The 16584-nt window shown below is 38.4% G+C and overlaps 2 protein-coding genes and 1 non-coding gene across 3 annotated transcripts; all 3 read right to left on the reverse strand.

The window, feature by feature from the left end:
- Window positions 1–334: 334 nt before the first annotated feature.
- LOC131333514 (UDP-glucose 4-epimerase GEPI48-like) lies at window positions 335–7379 on the reverse strand. The gene is made up of 9 exons (XM_058368077.1): window positions 6897–7379; window positions 5825–5874; window positions 4906–5041; window positions 4354–4455; window positions 3718–3945; window positions 3156–3234; window positions 1859–1941; window positions 1046–1137; window positions 335–713 (listed from the first exon to the last, which is right to left on the reverse strand). Exons 1-9 carry the CDS (start codon window positions 7077–7079, stop codon window positions 620–622), a joined length of 1047 nt encoding a protein of 348 aa, XP_058224060.1. The 5' UTR covers window positions 7080–7379; the 3' UTR covers window positions 335–619.
- A 40-nt stretch (window positions 7380–7419) lies between these two features.
- TRNAA-CGC (transfer RNA alanine (anticodon CGC)) lies at window positions 7420–7492 on the reverse strand. Its single transcript has one exon. It is a non-coding gene; the product is annotated as a tRNA-Ala (tRNA).
- An 895-nt stretch (window positions 7493–8387) lies between these two features.
- On the reverse strand, window positions 8388–12919 carry LOC131333496 (nucleoside diphosphate kinase 3-like). Its single transcript, XM_058368045.1, has 7 exons — window positions 12726–12919; window positions 11963–12097; window positions 10462–10499; window positions 10300–10350; window positions 9353–9520; window positions 9168–9280; window positions 8388–8850 (listed from the first exon to the last, which is right to left on the reverse strand). The coding sequence occupies exons 1-7, from the start codon at window positions 12808–12810 to the stop codon at window positions 8727–8729; spliced, it is 714 nt and encodes a 237-aa protein (XP_058224028.1). The 5' UTR covers window positions 12811–12919; the 3' UTR covers window positions 8388–8726.
- Window positions 12920–16584: the final 3665 nt, after the last annotated feature.

Here is a 16584-nt window from a genome sequence, read left to right on the forward strand (position 1 = left end):
CCAATTGATATTTTGTAACTTTGCCCATTATAGACAAAAACAACAAAAGAAACATAATTGAAAAAGTGGAGAACGAAAATCCACCAAAAAAGAAAGTAAAAGGCTTTTCACACAATAGACCATGGATTATATTCATCCCTAGCCCCTAGTTAGAAGTACTCACGTTGAATATCAGTTCAAGGCATATCATCTGGGAACTAAACTTTTCCTCCATCCCAAAAAAAAAAAAAAAATTTGTCCATTTTCACCATTCACGCCCATCAAAAAAATTATCTATATTTGTGATTTATAATATTTTTTTATAACTTTAAAAATGTTGTGGAACAAAGTTAAATGAATCTATCAAACAAAATTCATATTACATATAAAAAAAATATTATACATTAACAAATACATATAATTTTACGAAATGTGTGAATGGTCAAAATGAAAGTCCCATAAGGGACGAACGGAGGGAATACAAAACTATGCTTCAAGATCTTTTCTCAGGACTAGCTAGAGGATTTGAACAAGGAAAAATCATATTAACCCTCACTAGAATCCTAACAAAATTAATAAACTTGTGAACTTGAAACTTTACTTCTGGTAAGAAGTCTACAGACACAAGCTTGGCTTCCAGTCAAGAAGTGGAGTCTGGAGCTTCAAATCCGTAAGGGTTCTTGCTTGCCCAATTCCACTGATCGCGACACATATCTTCAATTCCGTATTTAGCCCTGCAAAGACATGCCAAACCAAACCGAGTCCTAAGTCCCAATCACCTCAAAAGATGTCCAAATTGTCATTGTCCAAGAATTTAAACCACACCCCCCCCCCCCCGTTTTTCCTTTTTCTTTGGTATGAAAGAGGCACGAAGGCCAAAAGGAAGACAAAAGAACGATCTTGAAGGGCTGTTATTCAAGCATTAAATTCCTTTGAGAAGTATGTTTAACTTAGGCAAGTTTACTCCTTCTGATAGACATCATCAAGCACGAAATGGAAAAATATTCTCAAAGCCATTCTCAGAATGTTTATTTGCAGAGTGATTGGCAAGGGGCTTCACACTTACTTCCAGTTCAACTCATGTTCTGCTTTCTCAGTGGATGCATATACAGTTTCAGCGTCACCAGGCCGCCGCCCGGAGAAAACTAGAGGAATTTCCTGAAGAAAGAAAAAAAAAAAAAAAAAAGAGGAGACAAAAATCATGGCAAAATACGAAAAGTGACAATTAAATCATAAAGCCACTTCTTTGGGGGCAGAAACCCCTCTTAATATGTTAGGAGCAAACTTCTGTTACTATCTTTTCCTCTTTTCCCAATTAAGGGGGGCAGTAACACCATCAACTCAGGTTGACATCCAGGAGGAGTCCAATGTATGTGTTACTACATTTCTTTTCTAAAGAAAAACGAGAGGGGGGCACCCCGGGCTCGAACCCCGGTACATGAGCGGGACAACATTTAAGTGCTCCGCTTGCATCATTGTTCAATTGTCCCAGTGCATTATTTATTAGAAGGGTTTAGACAGCACCAGAATTGGCAATAGGCACTTCTAAAAAGAAGTTATTAAGTTTAAAATGGCATCCACATATACCTCATAGTTTAATTTGTAAAATAGTAACGAGGAACTCTATCTCTTTGTCCCAGCACTTGCTTAATTGTGAACCATAAGAAAATTTTCATTGTTGGAAAAAGAACATATGAAGAAGGATCAAAGAAAATGAACAGAAATTTCCGATTTACCAGAAAAAAAAATGAAAATGAACAGAACTAGAACATAAATCTTGCATGAACAAAACAAGATGTTCCATCGAGGAGAAGTTTGTTCATTTCTATGATTTTTGCAGAAAGGGTATATCTCAATTCTCAAATACAGGGGCAGGTACCTTTCCAGATGCCTTCTCAAATGCTGATACCATTTCCAAAACCGATGTTCCTTTTCCAGTACCCAAGTTGTACACTTCACAACCTGCAGGACAAATAAAACAATTCATACACTCAATCATTCAATAATTTTCCTGCCAAGCTGGCAGTTTTTAAGTTCATGTAATACTTGCAACTTTTTCACTTAAAGCCTTAGACTAACATGACCGAGTTCTTATAAATTGCCAATCTAGAGCTCAAAGCCTTGCACTCACTAATCACTATCCCTATGCTGCCTGGTCACCTCAAGTCCTATGTGAGACAAATCCTGTTTATGAAATGACACCCGTGCAATGTAAGATACCAACATTCCTTCAAGAATTTCTGTGTAAATAGTACTATATGCAATGCCATAGGTCATGCTTTTCACATAAACTTTTACCCTAACTTGCTTTAAAAAAGAAAAAAAGTGCTGCATTGAGGGAAAGCCAAAAAGCCAATTGAGGACATTTGGTCTGTGAAGATTCTTGCCCACCCCCGTGCAAGAGCTAGATCCAGGCCTCAAGCCCGTTAGTCCGATCATTATAATCCTGCCAGTATGCGGGTAACACTCTTGGGCTTGTGATCTGGGCTGGCTCCCACATCGGGAGTTTGGGTTAAGTGTGTGTGTGTGTTTGAAAGGGTCCTCATACCTCTCCCTAGTCGGGGATTGCCTAGTGGAGGTGGTAAGTGGAATTACTCTCTTACCCTTCCGTGTTAAAAAAAAAAAGTGTGAAGATTCTGAAGACATGGATGAACACAATGCAATCAAAAAATACAAACTTCTTGCGCACAATATTGATAGATTGATGCCATTCAAAAGTATATATATTGATAGATTCACCTTTATGAAAGGATACACACCCCAAATATTTGGGTGAAGTATAAATTTCAAGGATTTTCTTTTGAGAATTTATGTGCTCCTTATCCTGTATAACGTACAGGCTTTTTTTTGGTAACCATATAACACATACGCTGCTATAACAGTCCAATAACGTTTAAGATACGTCTCTCATGTGTTCTAAACATCCAAACAACTCCCAGAATTGTTTTAACGATTTGTCAGAAGTTTTTTCTCAGCTTTCCACTACACCAAATGGTTATAAATTTTCTACGCAATTAACCTTTTAACAATCATGTGGCAGCATACCTTAAACTAACACAACTCCTGTTGCATGTACCTACTCCATCTTTCATTTAATCTGAAGAATAGTGGCAACAAAAGAAATTCATAGACTGAAACACACATTTCCCATTACAACCAACGAGAATATGACTGACCTATGGAAGGATCCGATAACTTGTTCAAGGCAGCAATATGGCCATCGGCTAAATCCACAACATGAATGTAATCACGGACCTACACCGTTGTACAAAATAAGCACCATCATAATCCAATCATGATTAGCTGTAGAAAAACAGAAAGAAAAGGAGAATACAATAACAAACTACTTAGATCCGAAAACTTCCATTGATGCCAGGGGATCGATACATACTAGGAACTCAAGTTCACAAAAACACTTCATGCAATTCCATGAAGTTTCATTGCTCAACAAATGTACCAGAAACCACATACGCCCAACCATATGAGAAATTGAGATGCATTTCATCCCAAGCATGATGCAGCTAACTAAACCAGTCTTTGCAGATAATTTCAATCAGGTATTTGGGCAAGCAGTTGGCACTATCAAAGTCCAAATTGTGGGGGCGGCTCAAAAACTAGAGCACAACATGTTTTTTAAGTGTAGCCAACTTATCAAAGCAACTAAAGATTGGGGAAGTCTAACACTAAGCTCACTTTGGAAAAACCCAAAATAAAATGATGTGAATCAAGGATGCATACCCCAGTACCATCTTTTGTAGAGTAGTCAGTTCCAAATACTGTAAGTGCAGGTCGCCTACCAACAGCTACTTGTTGTACAAAAGGCATGAGATTGTTTGGGATTCCACGAGGATCTTCACCAATATAGCCACTAGTATGTGCACCAACCGGATTGAAGTAACGCAACAGGATGATTTTCCACTCTGAGTCCGATCGGTGAATATCTTGGCATATTTCCTCAATGGCTAGCTGAAATAACAAACACATTAGTAGAATTCGTGCAAATTCTATAAAAGAAGGAAAATGCTTAGTGTTGAGAGAGAGAGAGAGAGAGAGAGAGACCAGAAATTCAAGTTAATTCGCTTGTGACCCACCAAGTGAAGCAACAGAAACAAAAATTATGCTAAAGCTTGAACTAATTTATAGGAAATGATTTTGGCACTCCATATTTTCACAACCACACACCAATACTTGTCTTCTAGTGCTCATGCTATGTGTATTTTGAACACTAAAAGACAAATAATGGAGTATTATTATCAATAAGTGGAGTGCCAAAATCAATAAATGCGCTTGAAGTTTGCTATTTTATCGTGTGTTCATCCATCAACCAGCCTTAAGCACCAAAAATGTTGTCACGATATCATTGCCAAAATGTACCTTGGTTCGTCCATACGGGTTTGCAGCAGATAGGGGAAACTCCTCCGTACACGGTACCATCTCCGGCCAACCATAAACAGTAGCTGATGATGAAAACACGAGCTGGATTTTTTCCAAAAGAAAGTTGAACCAGCCAAGAAGATCAAAATATAACACTAAAAATAGAAGAAATGACAAGACTGAAAACTGTTGTGTAAATTCATTAATCAGAAATAACACCTAAAGCATATAGTTTCAACAGATTTATCGGATAATGCCTAGAAAGCTACAAGATTCCTGCCCTAGAACTTAGATGAAATCCTAAGCAACCTGGTAATGAAGGTTCCAGGAATCGGGATTAGAACTTTAGAATGTAAAGCAAAACAAAATGGTCAAGTCCATAAGCCATAAACCGGAGTGGCCCGGACACCTAAGTTATCAAAAAATAAGCCATAAACTGGAGCTGACTTTCTGGCATGATGTTCCTAAAATTTAGTCCAATTTGAGCTTTACTATGGGACTAGAAGCTAAGCAATGCGAACTCCACTGAGAAAATAATAACAAGTGAAATACCTTTTTGCATCCATGGGCAGCCATGACTTCCAATAGAGTGATCGTACCGATAAGGTTATTGTTGTAATACATCAAGGGTTTCTGCACACTTTCACCAACAGCTTTTAATCCAGCAAAATGGATGACAGCATCAAACCTGCAGTGGAAACAGGATTAAGAGGAAGGAAAAAGGGAAAATGTTCATTTAGTTGGGCAATGGGAATAACCCTCATTTACCAAAACCGTGGGTTAGTAAAAAGCCAAAACAATTAGAATCCTGTTGAACACTTCATGTGTTTTCACTTTTCATGCACTTTCACAAATTTCTACATGTTATTCACAAGTTTCTATACACTTTTTACCCACACATAGAGCCTATCCACTGCCCTAGGGACGGTGATTAGTATTTTCCTAAAACCTCTTAATGTGAACAAACATTGTGTCCGTAGAAGACATTTCCTGTCACGACAAACATATTGACAGTGGTGAATGGTTTACAGGGTATAACTATGCCCCTTAATGAATCGAATGATCCTTCGACCTTCGTTTGATTCCAATGGCCGGCATAGATCTCATGACACCTGCCCACTATATTACACATGTCCACGATAAAATATCACACATCTCACAATCCTAACTGATGGTTGAAACAATGCGATGTACTACACAGCATAAGCAAGGCATTTCATACAGGTTGTAAAGCACGCAAAAACAACAAGCTTCTTGATACAGGTTCCTATGTGACTGATGAAGAAAATTCTGCAAATACTCGTATTTATGCCAGACCTATGATGCTTAAGAACAATAAAGGTTAAGGCAACCCAAGTGTGATGTTAGTCTGCACCTGTTAGAAGACTAGACATCTTTGGTTTCTTTCCTTGCACAGCTTGAAAGTGACAAAGTGCTAAATATAAGATTGTACGAAATATGGTGAACTTACATTGTGGAAGCAAAAAACTTCTCTAGTGCAGGCTTATCTCTAAGGTCCATCTGCAGGTGAAAGCAACATAATAGACATCAGGGCCACCGATTACAAAAACGAAGGCTATGAGCAATAGAATTACAACAACCCAGAAAATTTCAGGTGCTTAATATTGGGTTATCAGCTGCAGAAGGTCAGTAACTCAAACTGCACGCATGTCTTTGTTGCAAATTACAATAGTTGCCTGCAATGGCGTAATTTAATAGCTAAATTGAAAACAGCTTTATCCGATCCCTCTAACATAGATTATTAACCGGTTCCACTTTCCTCTCATGTCTTTGTCACACGGATATTCGCCGCCCAGGGCATAGTTTTTCATAGCTTAAGAGAGCAAAAGCTCATAAAATTTATGTCCTTCCCTTTCAGTTGCCGTGAATCAGAACATCTGTAAAAGGGTTTCGCAACTTGCATCTAAACTAGGGATGTTGAATGGTACAGTCTGCGAATGTGCTTACAGCAAACACAATCCTTGATTTGGTACCGTTGCCTCTCTTAATACAATTTTGAACATAGATTGTAATCGGTTTCCTAAACAGTTTGTGAAATGTGTTCTTTAAAAACCTAACCCTAAGCCACATTTCCTCAGTTCAAAAAACTAAACAAAAACCACAAAGACCATATTTCCTTGTTGGTAGGTACACATACCCCTCATACTCTCGTGCAAACAGAAGTTCGCTGAGCATAACATGGCCAAGCAATAAATTAAGGCAATGTAAAGAGAAATTCCCCTAAGATACACACTAACAGTGTATTTTTTAAAGGGGGGGAAAAAAAAAAAGCAATTCCAAAGTGGTAAATTGACAAAAACAATCTGAGATCAAGCACTAAAACTGTGCAAATCAAGACGGACATTTTTAACTGCTAAAAGTAAATAATTCGCCAAACACCTAATCATCAATAACCAAAAAAGGAGGACAGAAACTTTGGGCGCAAAAACCTGGACTCTTAAAGGCAAAAAAGTAACACGGACATAGTGACAAACACCTCAGGTACATTCTCAATTGAGATACAAATAGGATGAGAGACGAACCTTATGGAAGGTAAGGTTGGGGCCATATTCAGCGGCGAGTTCCTGAACGCGGTCGATTGCGACGGCGGAGGAGTTGTCGAGATTGTCGATCACCACCACGTTGTAACCGCCCAAGAGGAGCTGAAGCACCGTGTGGCTTCCTATGTAACCGGCGCCCCCCGTCACCAGTATCTTCTCCCCCATCTACCTATTCGCGTGAATGTATGTACATACACACACGCACGCACGCAGAGAGAGAGAGAGCGAGCTTGGATCTAGGGAGGAAAGAGGAATCAAATCAGGAATGGGATTTGAAGAATTGGGACTTGGAATCGGACTTGTGAAAAAGTAGTAAATGCGTGAGAGTGAGTCCGAAAAGGAAGGGCAGTAAAGTGGGAGTAATCTGAGATTTTAATGGAGCAAATCTGGAAGTCTCTCCTTTTATACTCCTGCCATTTTCAAGGAAAAAGGGAACGAACGAACGATCAAAACTGCAAAAGTCTTTTTATGATCTGCTACTACTAAAAAAGAATTAAAAAGGCCGTGGAGGTGCGGGGAATCGAACCCCGTGCCTCTCGCATGCGAAGCGAGCGCTCTACCATATGAGCTACACCCCCGTTTTCTTGGTTCTTTTCTAAATGTTCCATTTAGTACTGTACATTTATTCCCAATGAAATAGTACTAGTGATTTTTATCAAGGAAACCTTGTCTGTCTATTTTTTTCCTTTCTAATAATTTGCATTGTGCAGTGAGTAACGCTGAACTAGATAATTTATTATTTGAGAAAGTTTACGCACGCACACCTTCAAAAAAAACACAATTGTATTAGGAATCGTCCGATGCGCGTGGACCCATATGCATCGAACGGTTTCGAAAAATTTGTGTTTGTAGCGTTGTTCTTATTATTTTTAAAATTCTATTAAAACCTGACTATGAATTGGACAAAGGGAGTACATTAGTCGAGTTAAGTAGAGATGATGTTTTAGACAACTTACCCCACTAAACTTTCGACGTACAAAAAGTTTGAAAAATATAAAGGGATTCGAATTATGAGCTGCGAGACTCTAGATTCAATTCTTATGGAGAAGAGGTTGATTGGCGTGTTGTGAGCTGGTTTGCGGTGGGAGTAACGTAATTCTTCTACCATCTAAATTTATTTTTACGAATACTACTAGTAAAAATATATAACAAATACTGTAGAAAACAATACTTTGCACGTTTAGAGAATCACCAATGAGTGTTTTGGGAAGTGCTTTAGTGGCATAAAATATTAGTAGCAAATATGTGTATTTTTGGGTGCTCTAATGAGTGTAATAGTACGTCCTTAAACTCGAAAATTATCATTACCAGGGGGGTTTTTGCCGTCTCCCATAAATATTTGTCTTCTTTTCAAACTTTCACTATTTTCTTATTTCTCAAGCCTTTTAATCTGCTAAGCAAACCATAATCCAGGTGGGCTGCTGCGTCCTTACGAATGCCAGACTTCAAACTAAATCATAACCGTAAAAAAACTGGATCAAAAGACTCAAAACATTGCATTTAGACCACTTTAACGAACATCGAAAACAAATTCAAGCTTAGTTTTTCATGTAAAACACTTCCTCTCGCAACATTCAGTCGCTGTGAAAGCTTGATCGGAATGGTACTAAAGATCCATTGTAACAAGAAAAAGACTCTTTCCCCAAAACTTGGTAGAAATACAGCAGGAAAATTGGAACCGTAAACAAAGAGATACAATGGCTCATTGTGGCGATTTATTTCAGTGGGAGTCCGAGAGTCTGCTTTGCCCGAAGTAAAATCGCTTTATTCTGTTAATAGTATCCTACGCCGTGAAGAAAAAGAACCAAAAACTCAGTTGTCTCCATAGATCCACTTCTCCGCATTGCTCATGTAACTAACCAACTCTTCGGGTTTAAACCACAGCTTGATTTCATCCTTGGCTGTCTCAGGGCCATCACTTCCGTGGATGATGTTTCTGCAGAAACAAAACAGCATTCAGATTGCAGTATAAGATCTCCAGTCCATGTTGTGCTATACTGCTATTTAGAACAAACTTACAAACATTATGAATCCAAAAACCAGATTGTCACCTTCATAAATTTAAAGGCCATTTGGCGTGAGATTTACGAAAGGAAAAGGACGACCGAGGGAAAAGGGAAAGAGAACAAAAACTGAGGTGGGGCGGAGTTTATTTCCTTCACAAATCTAGCACCTCTGGAACTGGAAATGGAAGACCACTTGGAAAGAGTAAGAATAAAGATAACGAATGGCTGCACTGGTTCAAAACAATACCTTCCAACAACAACAGCTAGATCCCCTCTGATGGTTCCAGGTTCTGATTTCTGTGGGTCCGTGGCTCCAATGAGCTTCCTCCCATATTTTATCACTCCTTCACCTTCCCAGACCTGTAGAAGTGAAAATTTTGAGTTCACTAGAATTCAAAAGTACAAAGAAATAGGAATCAAAGTTATACCAACCATAGCAATAACTGGGCCAGAGCTAAGGAAGTCGCATAGGCCATTGAAGAAAGGTCTTTCACTGAGATCATGATAATGCTTTTGGGCAAAGTCCTTCGAAGGAACTACTATTTTGATGGCTACAAGCTTAAAACCTTTCCGCTCAAAACGCGATATGATTTCAGCAATCTGAAATACAAAGCAGAAAGGAAAAGATTCAAGGTTGAATTTAAAAACTTCATCAGATAGCAATAGAGAAAATAATTTTAAATCCCCAATTGGATTCAGGTCTAAAGGGTGCACAACTCAAAGTCTTTTATTTTCCGCAAATTTTAATTGAGGGATAGGAACCAGAGAAAAGAGATCTTTATTTTCTACTGGCAACTTCTTTTCCAGGTAATGATTAGATGCTCTGCTGTACACCAGGCCATGTGTCTCACGTAAGGTGAGTGTTCCACAGTGTAACCCCGAGGCGAACCTTCTTAAATGTGCTTTGGTGTTTTTCCAGAAACGTGATTCGCTTGAACCCAAACTATGTATATACATACACACAACCATTCTGTAGTGACAGGGCAACACCAATGTTTTCTTCATTATCTTTAATCACAACGATGATGTTGGAGCACCAGTGCACTTAGCTCCCATATGGTGAACCACATAAATTTGATGTTCATTTTTACTTTTTATGCATTTATATCCTTAGATCTGGTGTTACAGTGTTGGAATCCACCAATTCCTAACATGGGGTCCAAAGGTAATACACATATCTCTCTTGGACTGTGCCCAGTTATAGTTGTCCAGGAAGGATAGGTAGAGATAACCATTGAGCAAAGTAGCAAACACAATAACAACAAAAAAAATCACATCGAAAGCACCTAAATATACTAACGGAGCAAAAATTCAATAACACACTGAATTAAAATTCCCGTGCAAATGGCCTAATATATTGAAATGTCAAGGGTACTTACCAGCCCTCTCTGCACTCCATCAGGCTTGATAGCAATGAAAGTGCGCTCCATCTGAATGGGAAAGAAAAGGGTGTGGAAAATATAATCAACAGGTGAAAATAGTTAACGAAACCTTTCTTGAAAAATCAGAAAGAGTATATAATCAAGTGCTAGATAGCATACCTCTGCAGCATGTGCCTCCTGCTCCTGAAGCATGTATGCTGCGTCGTAAAAAACAAAAAAGACGACCAAATGAGGATTCGTAGATAATCCAACAGAAATCCAGTTTGCCTGGCTATCATACAGTTAATCTCCTAACTGTATGTAGATATCCAAACCTTCTAAACAAGTACAGAAGAAATTGCTCTTCTTCTTAAGTCTTAAGCATGCATAGGTAATTTCGAAAGGAATTTGGTCAGTACTAAAAATGGGTATTCGAAACAAAAAGTATGTGAGCCTGGGGCGGTCCTAAGGGGGCACCCAGGCCTCTGCATGACTTCAAATATTCTAGCCTACTAATTTTAATTTAATTACGAAAAATTCTATGGGATTGGCCCCTGCAAGTCCCTTGAAAACAATTTCTTGAAATTTCGGTGTGTGGAGTAAAAATCCCTCAAGTTTCAAGTTATCAAACATTTTTTAGGTTGCACGTATAAAATTAAATGGTGGCTACGCACATACACGCAATATCTTGTCTCTTCTTCGGACCTTGCATGTAGCAATATATACTTATAAAAAAAATTATGAATATGAAAATACACGTGATTCTGGCTCTTGCGAGACACAAATCCCGCATCCGCCACTGTTTGAGGTACAAATCATGTGTGAACATCATAGCATTGATGATTGATCAACAACTATTGGAGTTTCTTCTTTGTAACAAAATAGGAAATGAAATCAAAGGTCATCAACTTTGATCAAACTACCAAATATAAACTGTTGAAGGATCAGCACAGGAAGCTTGCTCCCAAACAGTTAGTCTTCTAACTGGGGATTTCGGGAGAAACAAGTGAAAGAGTTCAGTTCAAAACTAGAAAGACCCCCATCATATTGTTTCAACCCGTTACCATGCTTAAGCACTTAAGCATTGGGTAATGAATGTAGAAGAGGTCCCGGATGCCACGATGCTAAATCTCCAACAAGGGACATGGCTCCTCTTCCTTCTAATCCAACTTACAAAAAGCACCGTTTTTACCTTCCCAGACAGAAATTTGGTCAACTTAAGAGAGGTACATACAACTAGTTATCACAACAATGGAAAGTCGTAAACATAATGTAGCAAATTATAAAACAGAGGAAGACACTAAAAGGCTGACACCTTTGAAACCATGTTAATCTATAGAAACAGTGCTTCTTATGCTAGAAGCCTAGAACTATTGCCGATTCAATTTCAACAAATGAAGCTGGATCTCCAACAGGCAACAGCCAAGCGCACATATTTATTTCAAGCTCCAAAGCATAGTTAGAATCTCATAATAGGAGGACATTAAGGACTGGACCACACATGGCTCAATATCAAAGATATGGGATTGTGCACAATTCACAAACATGTTCAATAGTAATCCAGTACAGATTTTGGTGAAAAAAAATAAAGTTCCACTTCTTTCTTGGCTACCTAGAAGCATGTTTTCAAGTATGAACACTTGCACAGAGATACATAAGTATAATAAGTCTTTGCACAAACCTGCTGCAGGAAGGGCAAGGGCCCCAGAAATCCATCCTCCGGATGCATTTCCAGAATGTGTCCTCCCATATGAAGCTAGAAATGGCACCTTTCCTCTGAATACAACTGCTGCAGCTGAAGCTACAGCTCGACCTTCTATAGTTGTAGACAATTCCATTAGTATGCAAAATTAAACATTTATCGTGTTATCCAAGCAAATCTCAATTTCATCTACATCCATTGCATGAACTTATGGAACAACATTCAGTGCAACATATTTACCAACCCCCCCCCCCCCCCCCAAAAAAAAAAAAAAACATTCAGTGGAACATATGATAAGTAACTACATCAACAGAATCAACAGATTGACTTTATAGTTCTTGAATTGAGAATTATTGTGGGTGGAAAACCGAGAACACGAGAAGTGAAAAATTCCAGATAAATGCACTATACAAAAGCTAGAGGTGGCACTAGTAACTAGACCAACAACGGTACCATCATCAACAGTTTAGGGAGGTGGGACTATCGTTCCAAAATCACTCCCCTGTAACTTATTGATGGATGATAACACACGAACTCCAACTGTAAGCAGTAAGCATCAGAAAGATTCTCCAAACAACTATGATATGGACATCTTATCGCCAAGATCTAACAGTTAGTGAATCAGCACATAAAGCACGCGAATTAAACATAACATTGAAGGCAACAACATTTACAAAAGGATCAAATCAAAACCAAGTCCAAAAGAAAGGAATTGAAATGTGAGAGAGAGTCGAAAATTTACCAGCCACAACGTGAGAATTCTGCTTTGGAGCGGAGAGGAGAGTCCTCGCAGCTCGATAAGCAGATCTGCGTGCCTGAGAGCTCATCTTCGATGGTTATGGAGAGAGAGAGAGAGAGAGAGAGAGAGAGAGAGGACTGAGAAGAAGATACTGCGTAGTGTATCGAATGGAAATGGTCAACCGCGGAGAGATGGAAACGTGATTTGATTAGTCAAAAGCATCATTGTAGGGGTCTCACACCTGCTTAGCAACGACGCCGTTTCCCCACCGACATGGCTTTTTTTATATTTTTTTGGCGGCCTCGTTCTCTCTCCGTTCCGGAATAAAAAATAAGTCCTTAATTTTTAAGAAGGCAATTTCAAGCTCATGAATTTATTGAAATCTAAAAATATGCAATATGGATCTTGTTTGGAAGATCTCGATGAGATCTTTTATACGATGCAAAAAAATTTGAAAAATTATTTTTCATTTACTATATTTTTTAATTTGAAAATGTGAAATAAGCTGCTTATTTTTTAAGAAGAATTCTGAAACGGGGCCTAAGTATTACTTTTTAAATGATGCCAATTTCGGTCACATTCTCATAATCTGTTTTGCAAAAAATTGAGAACTTTTGAATTATGAAAAAGTTTAGGAAGAAACCTATTTTTTGAAGGCCCGGGAAATAATCTTTCAAATCATCAAAAAAATGGTTGGATTGGGAAGCTCACCACGAGACTTAAGCGGATTTCGATGAGTTTAAAGTGATGTGTGGATACTCCAAAATGGATTGGGCATAAGCACATATACGAAGAGCCTTTGTGGATCAAATCTCGAACAATTGGTATCAAGGCAGATGGCTGACGATTTTTGGGTGTACTCTCCCAAACGCATCAGTGGTCGTGGCTAGCACGGAGACTCTCGAAGGAGCAGGAAAATCCATAGCGCCACTCGATGGAGTAGAAGAATTCATGGTGCACGCAATAGGTGGTCAACAACAAGGTGGCCCTCGTGGAGTATGATAGCTCGATGGAGTATCATAGGAGGCTTCGGACATAGTGAGGGGGAGATTGTTGGAACATGTGTGAAGAATTTTAGTCTCATGTTGGATAAATAGAAAAATTATTAGACCCTATTATACAATTGAGTAGCTTGCCACTACGAGATTTTAAGCTTTTAAATGAATTTGAGTCATTCAATGTATATTGTACCCAAGTGATATAATGTGTATTGCATGGATACTCTTCAACGAATTGGACCTACGCACACGTACGAATAACCTTGTTAGATCAAACCCCGAACACATGGTTATACAAGTATTTTATTGCATACGATCTTCCTGTAAGAACAAATCAAGAGTTTACTTTATCTATTGGAGGTTTACTTGGTACCTAACTTCGCTGTTTTGAGTTAGCCGAGATGTACATAAGTTGGTCCGGACATACGATTATCAAAAGATGACACTAATTATCTTATATATTTTAAATTTGCATAACGAAGGTTGAATTACATAACTCAGTTATGCTGATGGACAGGCAATTGAGGTGAATTGAGCTATGGGCCATTATTCAACAAATTTTGATATTTCAAAGGCCGAAGACACTTTTTTAGTCGTGCAAATCCAGAACCGAATTAGAAAATTACTATAGGACAATCGGCCCACGGACCTAGTACAGAAAGTTAGATATCTTTGTACTCGGCCCAATTAATTCATATAAAGTCGGTCAATACGTAGCTTTAATCCAGCTTTTAAATGGCCTCATGTAAGTAGACGGTAAAATTAGTCCTCTTGAAATTTAGTTAAAGTATGCGTAAAATGGCCTGAACACCCTAAAATATCTAAAACAATAAATGTTGAGAGTCTGATCTACCTTAGGTCTTCCCGTGTGCGCACAGGCCCAATCCGTTGGGGAGTATTCACGGAGTCCACACCATATCACATGGACCCAATATACATTGAATGACCCAATATACACTTAAAAAGTTAAGCCTTGTGGTGAGCCATCCAATTGTATATTAAGGTCCAACCCTTTTTTTATTTATCGATGTGGTTCTCAATCTTTCACACATATTCCTAACAATAAAGTTGATAGTTCTGGCCTAGGCATCCAAGTTGATCAAAAATAAAAACTAGTTACAACTGGATTCTTAGGAAAAAGAATTTACCACGACCAACAAATTAGACACTTCTTTGATTTTGGTTCACGTTCGGTTCATTTATCAAGCAATGAGTTGCTTGCTGGGAGTTCAAATCACCCGTGGCAGACATGTCTCTATATTTTTCGTCTCGTGCAATTTTAACCGTAGATTATCTAGGCTCTAACGGACAGGAGCTTTTTGTGTGATCGCGTGGCTCAAATCGCACGGGGATCAAAAGTACAAAGGCAAAAATGCAGATGACCTGGTGAAACTGCTGCTTGACTATTTAGTTGGGAGATAGCTGACTAGAGAAACGAAGACTTCATTTGCACAGTTGCGAAAAGATGTGTTCATTCTTGATTCAAGTCTAAGATGTGTTCATTCTTGATTCAAGTCTTCGTCACTGCTGGTATTTTAAAGCTTTAATGGTCTATTTGGTTTGGTAAACGTTGCTATTTTTTCAAAGAAAGGAAAAAAAGTAAATTGACTGATCAATTTCTTTATTTTCTTTCTCTGTATTCCTTTTCTTTTCTTTTTATTTGGTATCTCTGAATTTTCTATTGATAGACATTTTAACAATCTGCTGCCTCAATATTCCATTTTCTACCCATATATCTGACATCTAACTTGACAATATATTATAAAGAGAAACTTCGGAAAACAATTTTTTTCCCCAAGTCTAAATTGTAGTAGTTGGCCCCAGGCTGGTGATCGAGGCCGTGTTTGGTCCGTATATGCCTTCGTCATTGCGCGTGCATAAATCAAACTAAACAAAAGCAAAGTGTGAATGATAATCATTCTTTCTAGAGAGAAACTTATTCACGGCTCTGCCGAGAACAAGTTCTTTACAACAGCAACTAGTGCTGTACAACAAATCAACTAAACCGCCGAAACCGATCCGTCTGTGAACCAAACCTAGGTATGTGGCGGATGGATGCGGATATATGGAGAAAACAACAATCCGCCACGAGCGGATCAAATCCGCCCAAAGGAAAAAATAAAAAAAATGTGAGAAAAAGCTAAGCCGTTCACAATAAACTATTAGCCCAGCCAAAATAGTACCGGTAAATTCGACAGTACTTCATATACCATGCTGCTTGCTATTGACATAGAAATTTCAACGTTATGTTAATAAGAAAAATTATTGGCTAGTTTTGGGGCAGTAGGGAGTGATATGATATTTTATTGTGCTACTATACTTTTTAAATTTTTGGTATTTATAAAAAATAAATTACAAGCTTAAATCCGTCCTGTTGAAAAATGTATGCATTATAATTTGTGAAAATTTATATGCATCTCTATTAATTATTTTGATGATTAATTCAATGATATTTTTATTCGGCAAATACAAAATTATCGAAAAGTCGATTCCCGAATTAAATATTTTCGTGACCTTGAAATATAGCATAAAGTCTCTTGGATTCATGATTTATATTTACAAAGACTTTATTGAGCTCAATACATGCTTTAACGGTTTATTTAGATGAAATTGTGAGCCACAGGTTGACGAACCGGCTGACAAGCCGGCTGTCTGAACAGAAAGCTGTGACAACCGGACGACCACCCGGATGACCACTCTATCAAACGGCTAGTTTCCAACGGCTAGTTTCAAACGGCTAGTTTCCAACGGCTAGTTTCAAACGGCTAGTTTCCAACGGCTAGTTTCCAACGGCTAGTTCCAACGGCTAGTTTCCAACGGCTAGGAAGCATATGGATGGCTATATAAGGCATCAAGAACTCATT

This window comes from Rhododendron vialii, chromosome 7a, assembly GCF_030253575.1.
Source record: "Rhododendron vialii isolate Sample 1 chromosome 7a, ASM3025357v1".
NCBI lineage: Eukaryota > Viridiplantae > Streptophyta > Magnoliopsida > Ericales > Ericaceae > Rhododendron > Rhododendron vialii.

Excerpts from the sequence above, each read along its gene's own strand:
- LOC131333514 (XM_058368077.1), bottom strand. The coding sequence starts at position 7,079 with ATGGGGGAGAAGATACTGGTGACGGGGGGCGCCGGTTACATAGGAAGC. Across the intron at positions 1,942-3,155 it reads GTTATCGGATCCTTCCATAG|GTTGTGAAGTGTACAACTTG; the intron begins GTCAGTCATATT and ends TTTGTCCTGCAG. Across the intron at positions 1,138-1,858 it reads TTGAGAAGGCATCTGGAAAG|GAAATTCCTCTAGTTTTCTC; the intron begins GTACCTGCCCCT and ends TTCTTTCTTCAG.
- LOC131333496 (XM_058368045.1), bottom strand. The coding sequence starts at position 12,810 with ATGAGCTCTCAGGCACGCAGATCTGCTTATCGAGCTGCGAGGACTCTC. Across the intron at positions 12,098-12,725 it reads GAATTCTCACGTTGTGGCTG|AAGGTCGAGCTGTAGCTTCA; the intron begins GTAAATTTTCGA and ends CTACAACTATAG. Across the intron at positions 10,500-11,962 it reads CCTTGCCCTTCCTGCAGCAG|CATACATGCTTCAGGAGCAG; the intron begins GTTTGTGCAAAG and ends TTTACGACGCAG.